Genomic DNA, 14,500 nt, shown 5'->3' with positions numbered 1-14,500 from the left:
GAAAACTACGGTACAAAGTATTGTGTATCTACTTTTGTTATACTTTAAGGGTCAATGTACCTATGTATATGCATGAGTATGTACAATGGACACCCTTGTACATATGTAAGTACTACCCATTTAGATACTCTTAAGTAGCACAATGGTTTGTACATTTGTGAATACCATCAATATATAAATATCAAGAATTGATGTCTTGCATAAATTATATAACACCATTATTTACAATTTAGTCACTTTTCGTGTTCTCAAGGTTCACAATTTGTCCAAATATCAAAGCATTGATGTTTTACATGAACTATATAACACCATTATTTACAATCAAGTCACTTTCCTTGTTTACAAGGCAAATTCCCAATTTGTTTTGTTCACTCAACACGTAGTCAAACCCAGTGTGCTACTACTATCCACAAATTGCTTTCCAAACAAGTCTTCATCAAGTTGACATCTCCTTTGCTCAATCCAATTCTAGTGCTCAATTAGAGGTTCCCTCCTAGTAGAAATACTTCCGGACTCTATACAAAATTACATGCAAGTGAAAGAATCAAATTTAGTAATCAAGAATCTCTTCTAAATAGCACACCAAGGTGTGTATTACTATTCATAGAAAAAAACCATTAGATAACATTACCACAACAAAACATTTAGGTAGAACATAGCCCAAAGTCACAGCCAAAGCTTCACAAAAAATTATAAAAATAATTAAATAATTACATACGACATTATTAAGAGTTTATACCTTGATAAGCCGCCAAGGAAATGAGAAGAAACGCGAGACCTGTGACAACCAAGTCCACTCCAAACATTATACCAAGAACAACAAAGCCATAGGCAGGAGTGAGTGCCATAACGAGGATTCCTAAAATGATAGCGAAGGCCCCAGATACAACCATGGCCGGCCATGACTTTAGACTACGAACATCATAGCCCATCACAAGCTTGAGGAGACCCTAAACAATATAGAAAGATATCAAATAAATAAATTGCAATATAGTACAAAAAGTACTAAAGACAACAATATTAGAGAGAGAGAGAGAGGTTTATATGTATACATGGATGATGAACCACCCCAACATGAGCCACACAAAGGCTATGCCTCGTCTCATTCTTGCTTGAACCAAGAGCCATATTCCACAAGCCAAGTGCAAGGCCCCGAGGAGGAGGAAAGAGGTGGTGCCAGGGGATCCCAACACAAGGAAGAAGTGGAGGAGAGACACAAATGCCCCCACAATAAGCATCCAAGCCACCATTTGTTGCACCGAGATGGATGAGAAAACAATGGGTAGTACTATCGCCAACACACCCACGACAAGGAAGAGGAAGCCGTAGAGCGCGAAGTAGACAACAAGTGTTCCAAGATATTCCATGGCGATGTCATCATCGACAGTCTGGCGAGATGGGAAGAGGAAAGGGGTGCGACTTGAAGGAGAGTCTGAAGTTCTCATTGTCGAATTGTCCTTAATTTCTTATTGTTTCATAATCTTCCTCGTACTTCACTAATAAAAATTGCTCCCTAGTATTTAGTTGGGGTTGAACCTGCAGACCACTTATTTAAGTTTATTAATTAGTTCATAGCGTGAATATGCTAGAGTGGTGTAGATGCATCTTCTACTTGTAATTCCTCTAATCCGGTATTGATCTCTCTCTCTCTCTCTCTCTCTCTCTCTCTCTCTCTCTCTCATGGCAATATCGACTCATCTAATTGCATGCCAAGGATTTGCCAAGTGTCAATAAAACCCATTTTAGAAGTTCACACTACTTGTAGCTATTCCACAGTAGTTTATTCTATCATATTCTTTTGTATTTCTTTCTTCTCAAATCAAGATATAATATCAAGTTTGCGTGAGGAATTCAAAGTAAGATTTAGTTGTTAAGAGAGTTTTCAAGGGTTTCTTTGCGCATTTGTTTTTCTATATTGACTCATATTGACTCATATTAACAAACGCTCTAGTATGTCAATCATGGGAAAGGCTTAGCGAGTTACGAGACATTAGGGTAAAGACATACACCATATACAAGATTGAAAGAATTGCCATAATGACGTATGCAAAACTTGCAACCCAATCTTGTTTATTCAATGGGAAAGCAAACAGTTTGGTTGGCATGAGTATGTGTATGCTAGGTGCTCCACATTGGAATGTCCCGTAGACCAAAAATTGTATTCGCCAACCTAGGAAAAGATGTTTGTAAATATGAACATGATTTGCATGGCTAAGAACCATAATACTAAAGGGTAAGACCTAGTTGGTATGGTATATTGGCTAATGCTTAGGAATTATACATGCGCACAGAAACTATGGGATTCTTGCACAAGAGAGACAATCAAATAGATACAATAGTTTTTTTTCATGGAAAGATATTACATTAGTACTACGGAGATGCCAGAGTCTAAACACGAAATTTCTTTACATATATTTTACCTACCTTGATTTTTTTAAAGTTCTAGCTATTAGCTTCGATAAATATTTCAATATGGAGTAAACCCACTCCACCTTATCACAACCCCGCTTATAAAATATACCTTCATTGTTTGAGAATGCCTTTCTATCACATTTTGAGATACCTTCAAAATATACCAAATCATAATACTACTTACATGTCGCCATAATCCTGTTTTACTAGTCGCTAATCTTTAATTCAAGCATATATCTATTTATTTATATCATATCTGATAAGAATCGTACTCGGCCACAACCGAGTTTTCAAAATACTAATGGAAGATAAAAGAAAAGGACCAATGCACTTGTGCAAGACAACAAGATGACACAGAATGTTTACGTGTTAAACCTCGAGAGGCAAAACCACGGGAGTTCACCAACTCTTAATAGAATCACTATAGGCGAGAGTTACTACAATGCGAGACTCAGGGGCAACGACCTTGAGCTCTGTGTCAACCGACGGTTACAACAAAAAAGCTCTCTCTCTCTCTCTCTCTCTCTCTCTCTCTCTCTCTCTCTCTCTCTCTCTCTCTCTCTATAACACAAGAAATAATTACAACAACAAACTTACAATTGCCCTAGTTATATTTATACATATATAATTGTAGGACTATTTACAAATGTGACCTCAACAATCACATCTAAACATATTTACTAGTATGTCCCCACTTCCGATTCACACCGGATCCATCCGATCCCATCTGGAGGGACCGGTTTCCCAACAAACTCCCCCTTCCCTCCGGCATGGGATTTCTTGTCAACCTGATCCGTCTCCGACACGCATCCAGCTTGTTAGTTGACAACACCTTGGTCAGCATGTCCAACCTGTTCTCCTCTATGTGAATCCTCGTCAACGAAAAATCTTTGTCTTCTACCTTCTCCTAGAGCCAGTGATATCTCCTTTGGTTGTGCTTGGTCCCAGAGTGATAGGCAGTGTTCTTCGCAAGGTGGATGGCACTTTGATTGTCATAGTAGAGCCGAAATTCCTCCTACCAGATCCCTAACTCTCCAATGAAATCCTTCATCCAAATGACTTCCTTACTGGCTTCTACTGCCGCCATGTACTCTGCTTTCGTTGTCGACAATGCCACGGACTTCTGCAACCTTGATTGCCACGATACAGCTCCCCCGGCATAAGTAATGTCGTATCCAGATGTGGATTGGTTGGTATCTACATCAGCCGACATGTCTAAATCTATAAAGCCTTCCAATAGGGGTTTACCTTAACCGAATCGGAGGCACGCACTCGAGGTGCCTTTTCGGAGTATCCTCTTGACGGCCACCCAATGTTCTCTTCTCGAATTGCTCATGAACCGGCTGACCACTCCAACTGCATATTCAATGTCTGATTGGGTACACACCATTGCGTACATCAAGCTTCCGACTGTTGAGGCATAAGCTACCTTCATCATCTGAGCTTTCTTCGTCTTTGTTTTTGAACTTTGCTTTCCAGACAACTTGCAGTTTGCCGGAAGTGTCGACCCAACCGGCTTCGCATCCGCCATGTTGAACCTTTGGAGCACCTTCATCACATACTTCTCCTGTGACAGCCACAATAGCTTCTTCGTCCGATCTCGGACTATGTGCATCCCCAATATCTGTCTCACTGGACCCAAATCTTTCATTGAGAAGGACCGGTTCAGGGCCTTCTTCAACATCCCGATTTTGATGCAGTCTCATCCGACGATCAACATGTCGTCCACATACAGCAAGAGTATTAGGAAGTCTCCTTTGTCGAACTTCTTCACGAACAAGTAGTGGTCGGCCTGCATCTTGTGGTATCCTTGGTCGGTCACAAGGTTGTCTGGTACGTTCGGTATGGTATGGATACCATACGTATTTAACGTATTAATACCCGTATAGTACCTCCCAATTTAAAAATACGTTAAATACGTTTTCTTAATATGTTAAATACTTATAAAATACGTATTTTATGTATAGTACGTTAAATACTTCTAGAATTTGAAAATTATTTACCTTTCTAAAAAATATCTATAATATTGTAAAAAACATCTATGTTTACACAATTTTGTGATGTACAATATAGTTCTACATCCTAAAATGCATATAAAACATTTGAACATTTCACATCCTAAAATACTTGTAGTAATATGGATGTCGACATTCCCTTATTCTATAAATCAGTGTAAGTGTGTATCATGATGTTCTACTTCAAATTGTAATTATTTATAATTATGCCTTCATAGATTGAGGAATCGTCCACAATTATCACACTCATGATAGGTTTCTCTTTTCTTCGTTTTCTTCTTCTTCTTCTTCTATCTTCTGCGATTATCACACTCAGGACAAGTTTATGTCTTCTTTTCTCTCTTCTTCTTCTTCTTCTTCTTCTTCTTCTTCTTCATCTTCTTCATCATCGTCTCTTCTATTCTTCTTTCTTCCTTCCATTGGCTTCTTTTTCACTAAAATCTTTTTTTTCGTTTACTTTTTGTTAGGGTTTTACTTACATTTTCTTTATAAATACGTATTATACCTGTTTTTTTATAAATACGTTAAATATTGTATTGGACAAATGTACATGATATTTGATTGAACAACATTGAGGTATAGTACGTACTATACAAATGATGAGGTACTATACATATTTAAACGTTAAATACGGGTACGTAAACGACTCGGTCATAAAGGAGACAAACTTCCAGTACCATTTTCGTGGAGCTTGCTTCAATCCGTATAAGCTCTTCTTCAACAAGCACACCAGGTTCTCCTTCCCTTTCTTGATGAATCCTTCCGGTTGTTGCATATAGATGTCCTCTTCAAGGTCATCGTGCAGGAACGTCATCTTGACATCTAGTTGCTCGACCTCGAGATCCATGCTTGCTGCTATGCTCAACACCGTCTAGATGGATGTCATCTTCACTATCGGGGCAAAGACCTCGTCAAAATCCTCTCATTTCTTCTATTAGAAGCCCTTCACCACAATGCAGGCTTTGTACCTCGGTGGATTTCTGGCGTCTCCCGGTTTCAACTTGTATACCCACTTGTTATGGAGCAAACGCTTTCCTTTCGCAACTCCGTCAATTCATATGTTTGGTTCTCATGCAAGGAATCCATCTCATATTGCATGACACTTAACCACTTGCGGTTGTGAGTGTCTTTCTTTGCTTCTTTGAAACTCTCTGACTCTCCTCGTCGGTCAACAATACATGTTCTTCATCCAGAAATCTCCGGGGGGCTCTTCTTTCTCTTAAAGGATATTTCCGTCCTTGATTTTCGACCACCGGTTCTTCAGTCGATTCTTCATCCGAATCTGATTTGGGGTCTTGTCTGGTTCCGGCATCGATCCTTCTTCGGTCGGTTCGGTTCTTTGTCCGAGTTCGGCCGGTTCACTATGGTCTTCGGCTGACATCCAACTTCTGACCAGATGGATCCTTGTATCTTCCAACCGATCTCTATCGGTCGGCCCGGAGGGGGCTATCTTCTTCTCTGATTCCTAGTCGGTAATGGTCTTATCTTCCATGAAGACTATGTCCCTACCCTGGATCACTTTCTTTTCTGCGAGGTTCCATAGCCGGTAACCGAACTCATCATCACCATACCCAAGGAATATGCATGGCCGAGTTTTCGGGTCTAGTTTTCCCTGTTTGTCCTTTGCGACATGCATGTAAGCAAGACAGCCAAACACTTTTAGATGCCGGTAAGAAACATCTTTGTCAGTCCTTACTCTCTGTGGTATGTCTCCGTCCAAGGGTGTTGAGGGTGATCTGTTTATCACATACATCGTTATCATTAGCACCTCAGCCCAGAACGTCTTGGACAAATTGGCATGTGCAAGCATACTCCAGACTCTTTCCATTATGGTATGGTTCATTCTCTCGGTTAGCCCGTTAAGCTCTAGCATCTTCGGCACAGTGTACTTGAGCTAGATTCCCTTCGACCGGTAGTACTCCTCGAACTGCCCCTCGTATTCGCCTCCATTGTCCGCTTGGACTGCTTTCACCTTCATGTCGGTTTCTCTTTCTACTCTTGCATGGAACTCCTTGAAGATGGACAATACCCGGTCCTTCGTCTTCAGCATGGAGATCCACAACTTCCGGTTGTGGTAATCTATAAACGTCACAAAGTGTTGTGATCCAGCATGTGACTTTGTGTCCACGGAGTATACATCGGTATGCACGAGTTCAAGCAGTGTCATCCGTCTCATTGGTGGTCCCCTCCGGAAAGAGGTTCGGTTTTGCTTCCTGGCCAAACAATCGATGCACCTCTCCAGTTGCGTATTTTTCACCTCCAAAATGAGGTTGTCTTCGGCAAGTCTCCACATCCCCTTCTGGCTCTTGTGACACAACCTCTTGTGCCACAACTCACCAGCAGTATCGAATGCTATCTTCACTTCCTCCCGGCATATCTAAGCATGCATCAAGTACAATCTATTGATCTTCCGGGCTTGGGCCATAATCAGGCTTCCTCTGCAAAACGTCATGGTGTCGTTCCGGATACTACCCGTGTAGCCTTCATGAGATCAGGTTCAGTCGAACCTCCGAAAGATGTCAAACATCTTTCAACAATAGCTTGCACCGGAGTCAGATGGAATGACGCTCCGGAGTTGACCACCCATGTTGATTCATCGCTGACAAGGTGCAACTCACTCTCCTCGGTGATTAGCAGTAGTTCCTCTTTGCTTATCGATGTTCCTTTCCTCTCGGAAATCTTCTTCGGTTCGAAGTCGTCGGCTCCCCCTTTTGCTTTCCGGAAGTGTCAACATTTCTTTTGCAAATGCCCCGATTTCCCACAGTAGAAACAAGTAGGCTTCCCCCTCAACTTCCACCTCGTTCCTGACTTCTCCCGGTTCAGAGGACTTCTATTCCGGCCTCTTCCCCGATTGGAGTCGTTTTCGGTAACTAAGGCCTTCGGGTCAGTTCCAGACTCCCAATCCTTCCGACGAGCTTCCTCATTCAACAAGCTCAACTTTACTCTCGCTAGGGACAAGTTCTTCCCTTCCGGTTTGGCGTTTCCCAACGTAAGTAGTGTCTATCAGCTATCTAAAAGGGATCCACGTAGTAACAATGCCAGTACCTCGTCAGCTAACGGTACTTCGAGCGAGGTAGTCTGGTTTATTAGCCCCTGGAAGGCATTCATATGCTCCATCATACTAGGGTCGTCCTGATATCTAAGTCTCACTATTTTTCGAAATATAGAGACTCGATTCACAACATTCTTATTCTCCAAGATAGTGTCAATGTTCTCCTAGAGTTCATGAGCCTTGTTCTTTTCATTGAGGTTGTTGTACAAGCTCATGTTGATGAAGCAACAATTGTATTCCATCGTCTTCAGATGCATTACCTCCCAGGCCGCAGCATGGATCTTCTCCGGTCTTTTATCTCCAAATTGTACCGGCAGCCAGAGATCTTTGACCACTAGCATGTCCCTCATCTTCGACTTCCACACTGGGTAGTTGGAGCCGGTGAGCTTGAACATGCCACAAAATGAAAATTCCATTGTTTGAATCTTAGAACTTCGCTCTAATACCAAATTGATAAGAATCGTACTTGGCCACAACCGAGTTTTCAAAATAGTAATGAATGATTAACATAAAAGGACCAATGCACTTGTGCAAGACAACAAGATGACACAGAATGTTTACGTGGAAAACCTCGAGAGGTAAATCACGTGAGTTCACCAACTCCGAATAGAATCACTATAGGAGAGAGTTAAGGTTTGATATATTCCAATGTATAACCATTGAATGCTTCCGGTAGACATCTAGCCACGTCTTCCCAATGTACACACAATTCTTGAGTCATGGTTTGACATGGCTTTTTAAGATTCTCTATGGTGATAATAGAGTGCAAATATACCCTTGAATCCAAAAATAGTGATTATTATTATAATTTGGTATATTTGGAAAGCAAGGTGTTTGAAGGTATTATAAAATGTGAAAGAAAGTTTCTCTCAAAGGAGTACCGAAATTTGGACATACGTGGTTCGGACAATATTGACACTCAACAAGCAAAATTGCAATCTGCAATCATTGATGTTTCATTCCATATGGGAGAAAGATATATTTTATAGGCTGTTTTTTTATCAGGTGGAGAGGTTTTACTCTACATAGAAATATTTATTTAAGATGATAGCTAGAACTTAAAGGATGGGGAGATTTTCTTGTATAGATGGTCTAATAAAGACCGGTTTTCTTAGTACTCATGGAGTATCTTTCTAGGAAAAAAAACTAATACAAATATACTTTAAATATAAATATAAACAGAATAAATCAATATATCATCATATGCGAATAGATAAACTAATTAGAAGATAAATATAAATATCATATAAGAGTGTGTTGGCAATACACAAAAATGTTTGCTCAAAGTCTTAGTACTGACTAGGGGTTATGTTACATTTAAAAATTCTTATAGTGTGAGGTCGTTCATAACAACTCCTTAGTAGAATCAACTATTACAATTTGTTGAGTGCTCCATAAAGAGTGCTGGTAACTTCCTCTAAAAAACCAGTTGTGGGGTTCTTTGACATTTTTTACTTTTAAGGGCGTTGCTAACTAATAGTTATGCTTAGAATTTTTAATGGCAATGTTAACATAATACTAATGCTTAATTGATATGGGCCCATTTGGCCTTCGTGTTTCTTTACATTTTTTTATTTTCAAAGGCAATGGTAAAAAGTAATAAATTCATGTGTGAGATAATTCCATCTTCTTCTTTTTCTCCCAACGTCAATGAAGGTAGGACCATACATGAAGATATTGACTGTATAACACATTTATGATGTTTGATAGATGGGATAGAAAGCTATTTTGAATTTATTAGAAGAGCCTATTGTGAAAAAACAAAACATTAAATAAGATGAGTTGTGGCTACAATTATCAATCTTTTGTTAGCCATGTCAGCACTCAAAAGTGGTTGATGGGTGGGGATGCCAATAATTTAGCTAACAAATTTGTTAGCGAATGATTCAAACATATAATGTACACTATAAAAGAACACATAATTAACATTAAATCCCTCAAAAAGTCGTCTTAAAGGATACAATTATATGATCTTCATGAAAATGGAAGATTGATTAGTTGGTCATAAGTTGTCAACATGTATTTATTGTATGGTGGGGAAAAATATTGGAAATGGAAAAGATCTCATAGAGGATGGTATTTCCTTATGTGTGAAGATTGAAACTTGAGGTTACACAAATAAGTTATGGTATGGATCTTATGGACAGCTTCATCAAGAAGCTTCCTTTCACCAACCTCCCTATAGTCACACAAATAGCCATGGAGAGGTTCACGATCAATCTAAGCTAAAGAGGAAACTTCATCATCCTCACCTCCTTTGACAGGGATCGAGCTCTCCCTTTTAACTCTCTTTCTGATCAATCCTTCTTCTTCTTTCGATGATTTCACATTGCTGGGGTGATATTTTGTTCTAGGGCAAGGAAGTAACCAACTGCAAATATTTTCTACAGAAGGAATTGAATTTCACTACAAAAACTCAAAACAATTTTGGAAATGGTTATGGGGGCATAAAAATCAACAAGAAAATTGTTTATTTTAATTGGTTGGCATTGATTCATAGAGTTATACCAATTGATGACTAAAGAAAAGTTGAGAATGCAGACAATTTGTGTCATTTTTGTATGCTTCCAATCGAGATTACTAAATATTGTTTGTGGAGCGGTGATTTTGCAATGGAAATATGGAAAAAAGATCTTAAGAATGTTAAGGGTCGTATATCCTCAAGTGGTGTGTACGTGGGGGTTGGTATTATGGGTAGTTATATTAGGTCAACCAATGTTGTATAAGGAGGTTGTCGATGCTCTCTATTTGTCTGTATCTTACCTTTCATCTAGCTCTATTTTGCTCTACTCTATCTGTCCGTGACAGCTATTTCTCTGAGACATGGTATGATGCAAAAAACAAGTACACCCTTGAATAAAAAAATAGTGGGTAGGAAAATTGAAATAGGGAAATTGGTAAGTAGTATTACAATTTGGTAAATTTTGAAGGCAAACTGTTTAAATATATTCCAAAATGTGACGAAAGGCATGCTCAAACAATTACTGGAATTTAGATAGAGGTTGTGTATAATGATTAATCTACAACGTTGTTGGAATCTGGATCATATAAACAGGAGACACTCAATGAGCAGAATCACAATGATTGAAGTTTCATGCTAGATAGGAAAAAGGTATATTTTATATGTGGGTTTTTAGTAAGGTAGGGTGGTTTCACTCTACACTAAAATATTTATTTGTTAAGCTGATAGGTAGAACTTAAAGAAAAGGGGAGGCACAATAATCACCAAGTTTTGGCAGAAAATCTGGAAACAACAACATGCAAAGCGAATTACCACATTCCAATGGCTATTAATACATAAGTCCCTACCGATGGGAGCATGGCAACATGGAAACCTTAGCTGTCCTAATTGTGTAGAGTGCCCACATGTAGTAGAATCAATACAACATGCTCTATGGGACTACCCAACGTCCCATCGAATATGGTGGGGGGTTGGCCGCTTGTCACAATTATGCCAAGTGCAAGGCTCAATCAAGTGGGGAAATATATGTTGGCTATCATGGCAAACCGCAGTTGGCAAATACGAGCATCAGGAGGAGGGGATGACTTTGGTGATAAAAGCACACGAGGTCCTTTTCTCCTCCAGCAGCAATGACCACTCCACTCCTCTTAATGAAAAATCTCAAGAGGTGTTGGAATTTGTCAACCCAATAACTCTTTGGATTCTATGGAAACAACATTGTAGGCGAGTCTTCTCCAACTAAACCGCACATCCAACAAGGTTACTGCAAGAGATATGGAGTGAAATTATAACCACTCTGAAGAGCCAATATGATGGCCTTAAGGGCGGCCCCGATGGAGTTGAAAGACAACGAATAGCCTTCATCCAACAATGGTCGTCCTCTCCATTTCTTGAGTAAGTGGGCATCCACATAAGATGGAACTATTGCGTCCCTACAGGGATTTGTACATAATCTTGTAAAATTTTATAACTAATGGAAGGAGTTTTTTTGGGAATAAAAAATAAAAAATAAAAAATAAAGAATAAAGAAAAGGGGAGGTCAATAACATGTATATTAAGTAATTTCTTGTACAACCTCAAGGCGTTTTCTTAATACTAACATAGTATCTTTCCATGCAAAAAAAGAAACTCATTTGAAATTTAGCCCTTATCTTCTTTTCTTCTATTTTATTAATATGTGTCTTTCTATTTGTGTAATCCTAATTCACAACCAACTTGTTCCCCTTGTTTCTTCCTTCTCTCAATTAAACTTGTTTCTTTGTTCTTACTTACTCTCTCCACCAAAACTTATCTCATTACTCATCTTATACTAATATTGTCTCTTCTCCCCCCCTCATTCCCCTTCCTATATCTCATTTTTCCTTTTATTTTTACCTCTGGTCGTTTATCATTTTTTTGTTCTATCAACTTGGTTAGTTCCCAAGTGACTCTCAATTAAACACTACTCATATATGTGCCATATATCAACAAGGCGACAAAAGAAAGAAAGGTTTGGCAAACTTTTTCCTTTCTCGAAAGCGCATCATGATGTTATACATGATGATGTTACAATGTTCTTAAGGGGGAATAAGTTGCATGCAAATATAATCATCATTGTTAATAATGGTGCATCATATATATGATAGAATTTCAAAGACACCAAGCTAAAATGGTTACTAAGATTGACACACATTACATTGTTCATTGTGAAGCATTTGCCATGTCGTAGATATGCAAGATCAAGCATTGGACAATGGTATAGGCATAACCTTATAGACCAATTTTTATAGCCAATTTTAATGGGTTAAGGGCAAGAGAGTTGGGAAATTGGTCATCCTAGGAACCATAAGGACCTATAGAGGGGGTAGCCCCTTTTTTGCAGCATATTGAGACGTTGTCAAGATTCTATTGGTGTGGCTAAGCTCCTACCTTTGGATCCAATATTCCACAACCAATGTATAACATAATTAGGTAATCCTTTGTGGTATTGGACACTGATGGTATTTCATGTTTGTCTCGTGTCCTTTGTTTAAGGTGGTTGGTGTGATTTAGCACCCTTAATCCATTATGCCCCTTAACTTCGTATTCTTTTCTTCATCGTAAGCTTGATCCGTAATAAACAAGATGACGAATCAATCATATTAAATATGGTAACATAGGTCAATCAAGAGGACAATAAACATCCAATATGAGACTTAAACATCATCGACAATAACTAACTATTAACTCATCACTTAGTTAATTAGATTTCATAATAAGTTTAGATAGTCTAATTAAAGTGTTGATATTCATTTCTAGTTTTATGAAAGAGGTCATATATTAGATTTTAAAAAAGGCGGTATTGAATTATGATCAATTTGTACCCACTTGGTGTTTGCCCCTTATTGCAATGAATCCTTATGATTTGATGTCCATATCTTATTGCAATTAGTTAAAGCCCCCCCCCCCCCCCCCTCCTCATTGCAATGACAGCTTGGAAAGTTATTTTTGCACATGTTCCACTTCTTTAGAAAGAAGTTTATTTCCAACACTAAAGAAGATAGATCAGATCAATCTTGTGCATTGCAAATAATGGTATTCTTCATATGCACGTCCTTCAAGTTTCAAACTAAAACATGGGAGAAAAGGGAGACTATGCCCTTCATAAAATGTAGCTGTCTATTCATATGTAGTTAAAAGGTGGTATGTACTTAGGCAAGAATTGACTTATTAGTTTATTATATTAACTCTTAATGTTCGATAGAGAATATCACTATTGACCCAACCATTAGGACAAATTTTAGGGAATTTTATCTTGATATCCTAGACACAAATGTTTTATGGAGTTGTATAAAAAAAGGAGTATATTTACTTAAGTGAGTGCCCTTACATAAATGGTGATTTCCATCGAAGGTCTTCTATTTTTTGAAACCTACGGTAAACCAAATAATATAAAGTACAATGTGTGATGTAAATGTCAAGCATGTTTATAAAGTATAATTTTATATTGAATTCTTTAATGTTGAAATAATCATGAGTTAAATTAGTAAGCAGTAAATAGTAATCTCCCGTATATGATCCAAGAAACTTATGTGTGTTAAAAGAAGAAGAAGAAGAACCTATTCATAGATTTCTCCAGGAATACCACAAATCTATAAGGTTCTAGATGAGAATTATTGTATTTAATCATTTACAAAGTTGGTTCCCATTATAAACATTTCCTAGTAACAAGTTCAATGTTTTAGTGAGCAAAGTTATCTTTTTCCCCAAAATTATTCACGTTGTAAAAGATACAATTCAAGTTGCGATGAATGAATTCAATAGTGGGTTTCTTTATTTGTCCATCCAACTAAACATCATTAACCCTTTTAATCCATTATCTTAACTCAAAGCGGAGGTTGAGAAAACCCACTAGCGGTTAGAAATGAACAAATAATCTTTAAGTTGAATTAAGCATATTGTAGACGATATTAGATGGGAGAACCAAAGTATGTACTTGCATTATACATTTGCAGTAGTTGTTGAGTGTAATTCTTAATTGCAAGTACACCACCATTGTGAACTCTTATGAATTGAATACTCCAACGAGTCAGATGAACTTTGTGACCCTAGGACGCGTGGATGTTAATATAATGGAATGTGGAGAATATGACGAGTATGCATTGGGAAGGCACGGAGGATTGCGAGGACATTTAATTATGGATACAAGGAAACAATTTATGACGAGATTCTCAAGGGGGGCGCAAATTATAACCTCGTGCATAACATTGATAATAGTAACATGGCGTCCATCAAGTTTCACCACGTTTTTATATGTGTATATATATCAATGGTGGGGCCCCTGGTTCACGAGTTGTGCAGAAGCACCATAGTAGTGTGTGTGTGTGTGTGTGTGTGTTGGGGGTTGTGGAGGCATGGTAGAAGAGTTATTAATGAATGAAGTGTAGGAAGAGGAGGACGTAGAAGCAACAAACAGATTTTTCCGTGACAGAGCTTTGTAGGTGGTGGTTCCAAGGGAGCAAATAGATATGTATGCACATACATACACATACATACGTACATACATGCATACACACACACACATATATATATACATCCACT

General features: G+C 38.4%; 1 protein-coding gene across 1 annotated transcript; it reads right to left on the bottom strand.

The window, feature by feature from the left end:
* Positions 1–258: 258 nt before the first annotated feature.
* Positions 259–1,475, bottom strand: LOC147856738 (uncharacterized). Its single transcript, XM_087328655.1, has 3 exons — positions 1,053–1,475; positions 740–950; positions 259–515 (listed from the first exon to the last, which is right to left on the bottom strand). The coding sequence occupies exons 1-3, from the start codon at positions 1,443–1,445 to the stop codon at positions 469–471; spliced, it is 651 nt and encodes a 216-aa protein (XP_087184781.1). The 5' UTR covers positions 1,446–1,475; the 3' UTR covers positions 259–468.
* Positions 1,476–14,500: the final 13,025 nt, after the last annotated feature.

The sequence above is a fragment of the Azolla caroliniana genome, unplaced genomic scaffold (genome assembly GCF_043228905.1).
Source record: "Azolla caroliniana isolate FFs.n. ecotype wild unplaced genomic scaffold, voAzoCaro1.0.p SCAF_12, whole genome shotgun sequence".
Classification (NCBI taxonomy): Eukaryota; Viridiplantae; Streptophyta; class Polypodiopsida; order Salviniales; family Salviniaceae; genus Azolla; species Azolla caroliniana.
This window is presented reverse-complemented; position numbering and strand designations above follow the sequence as displayed.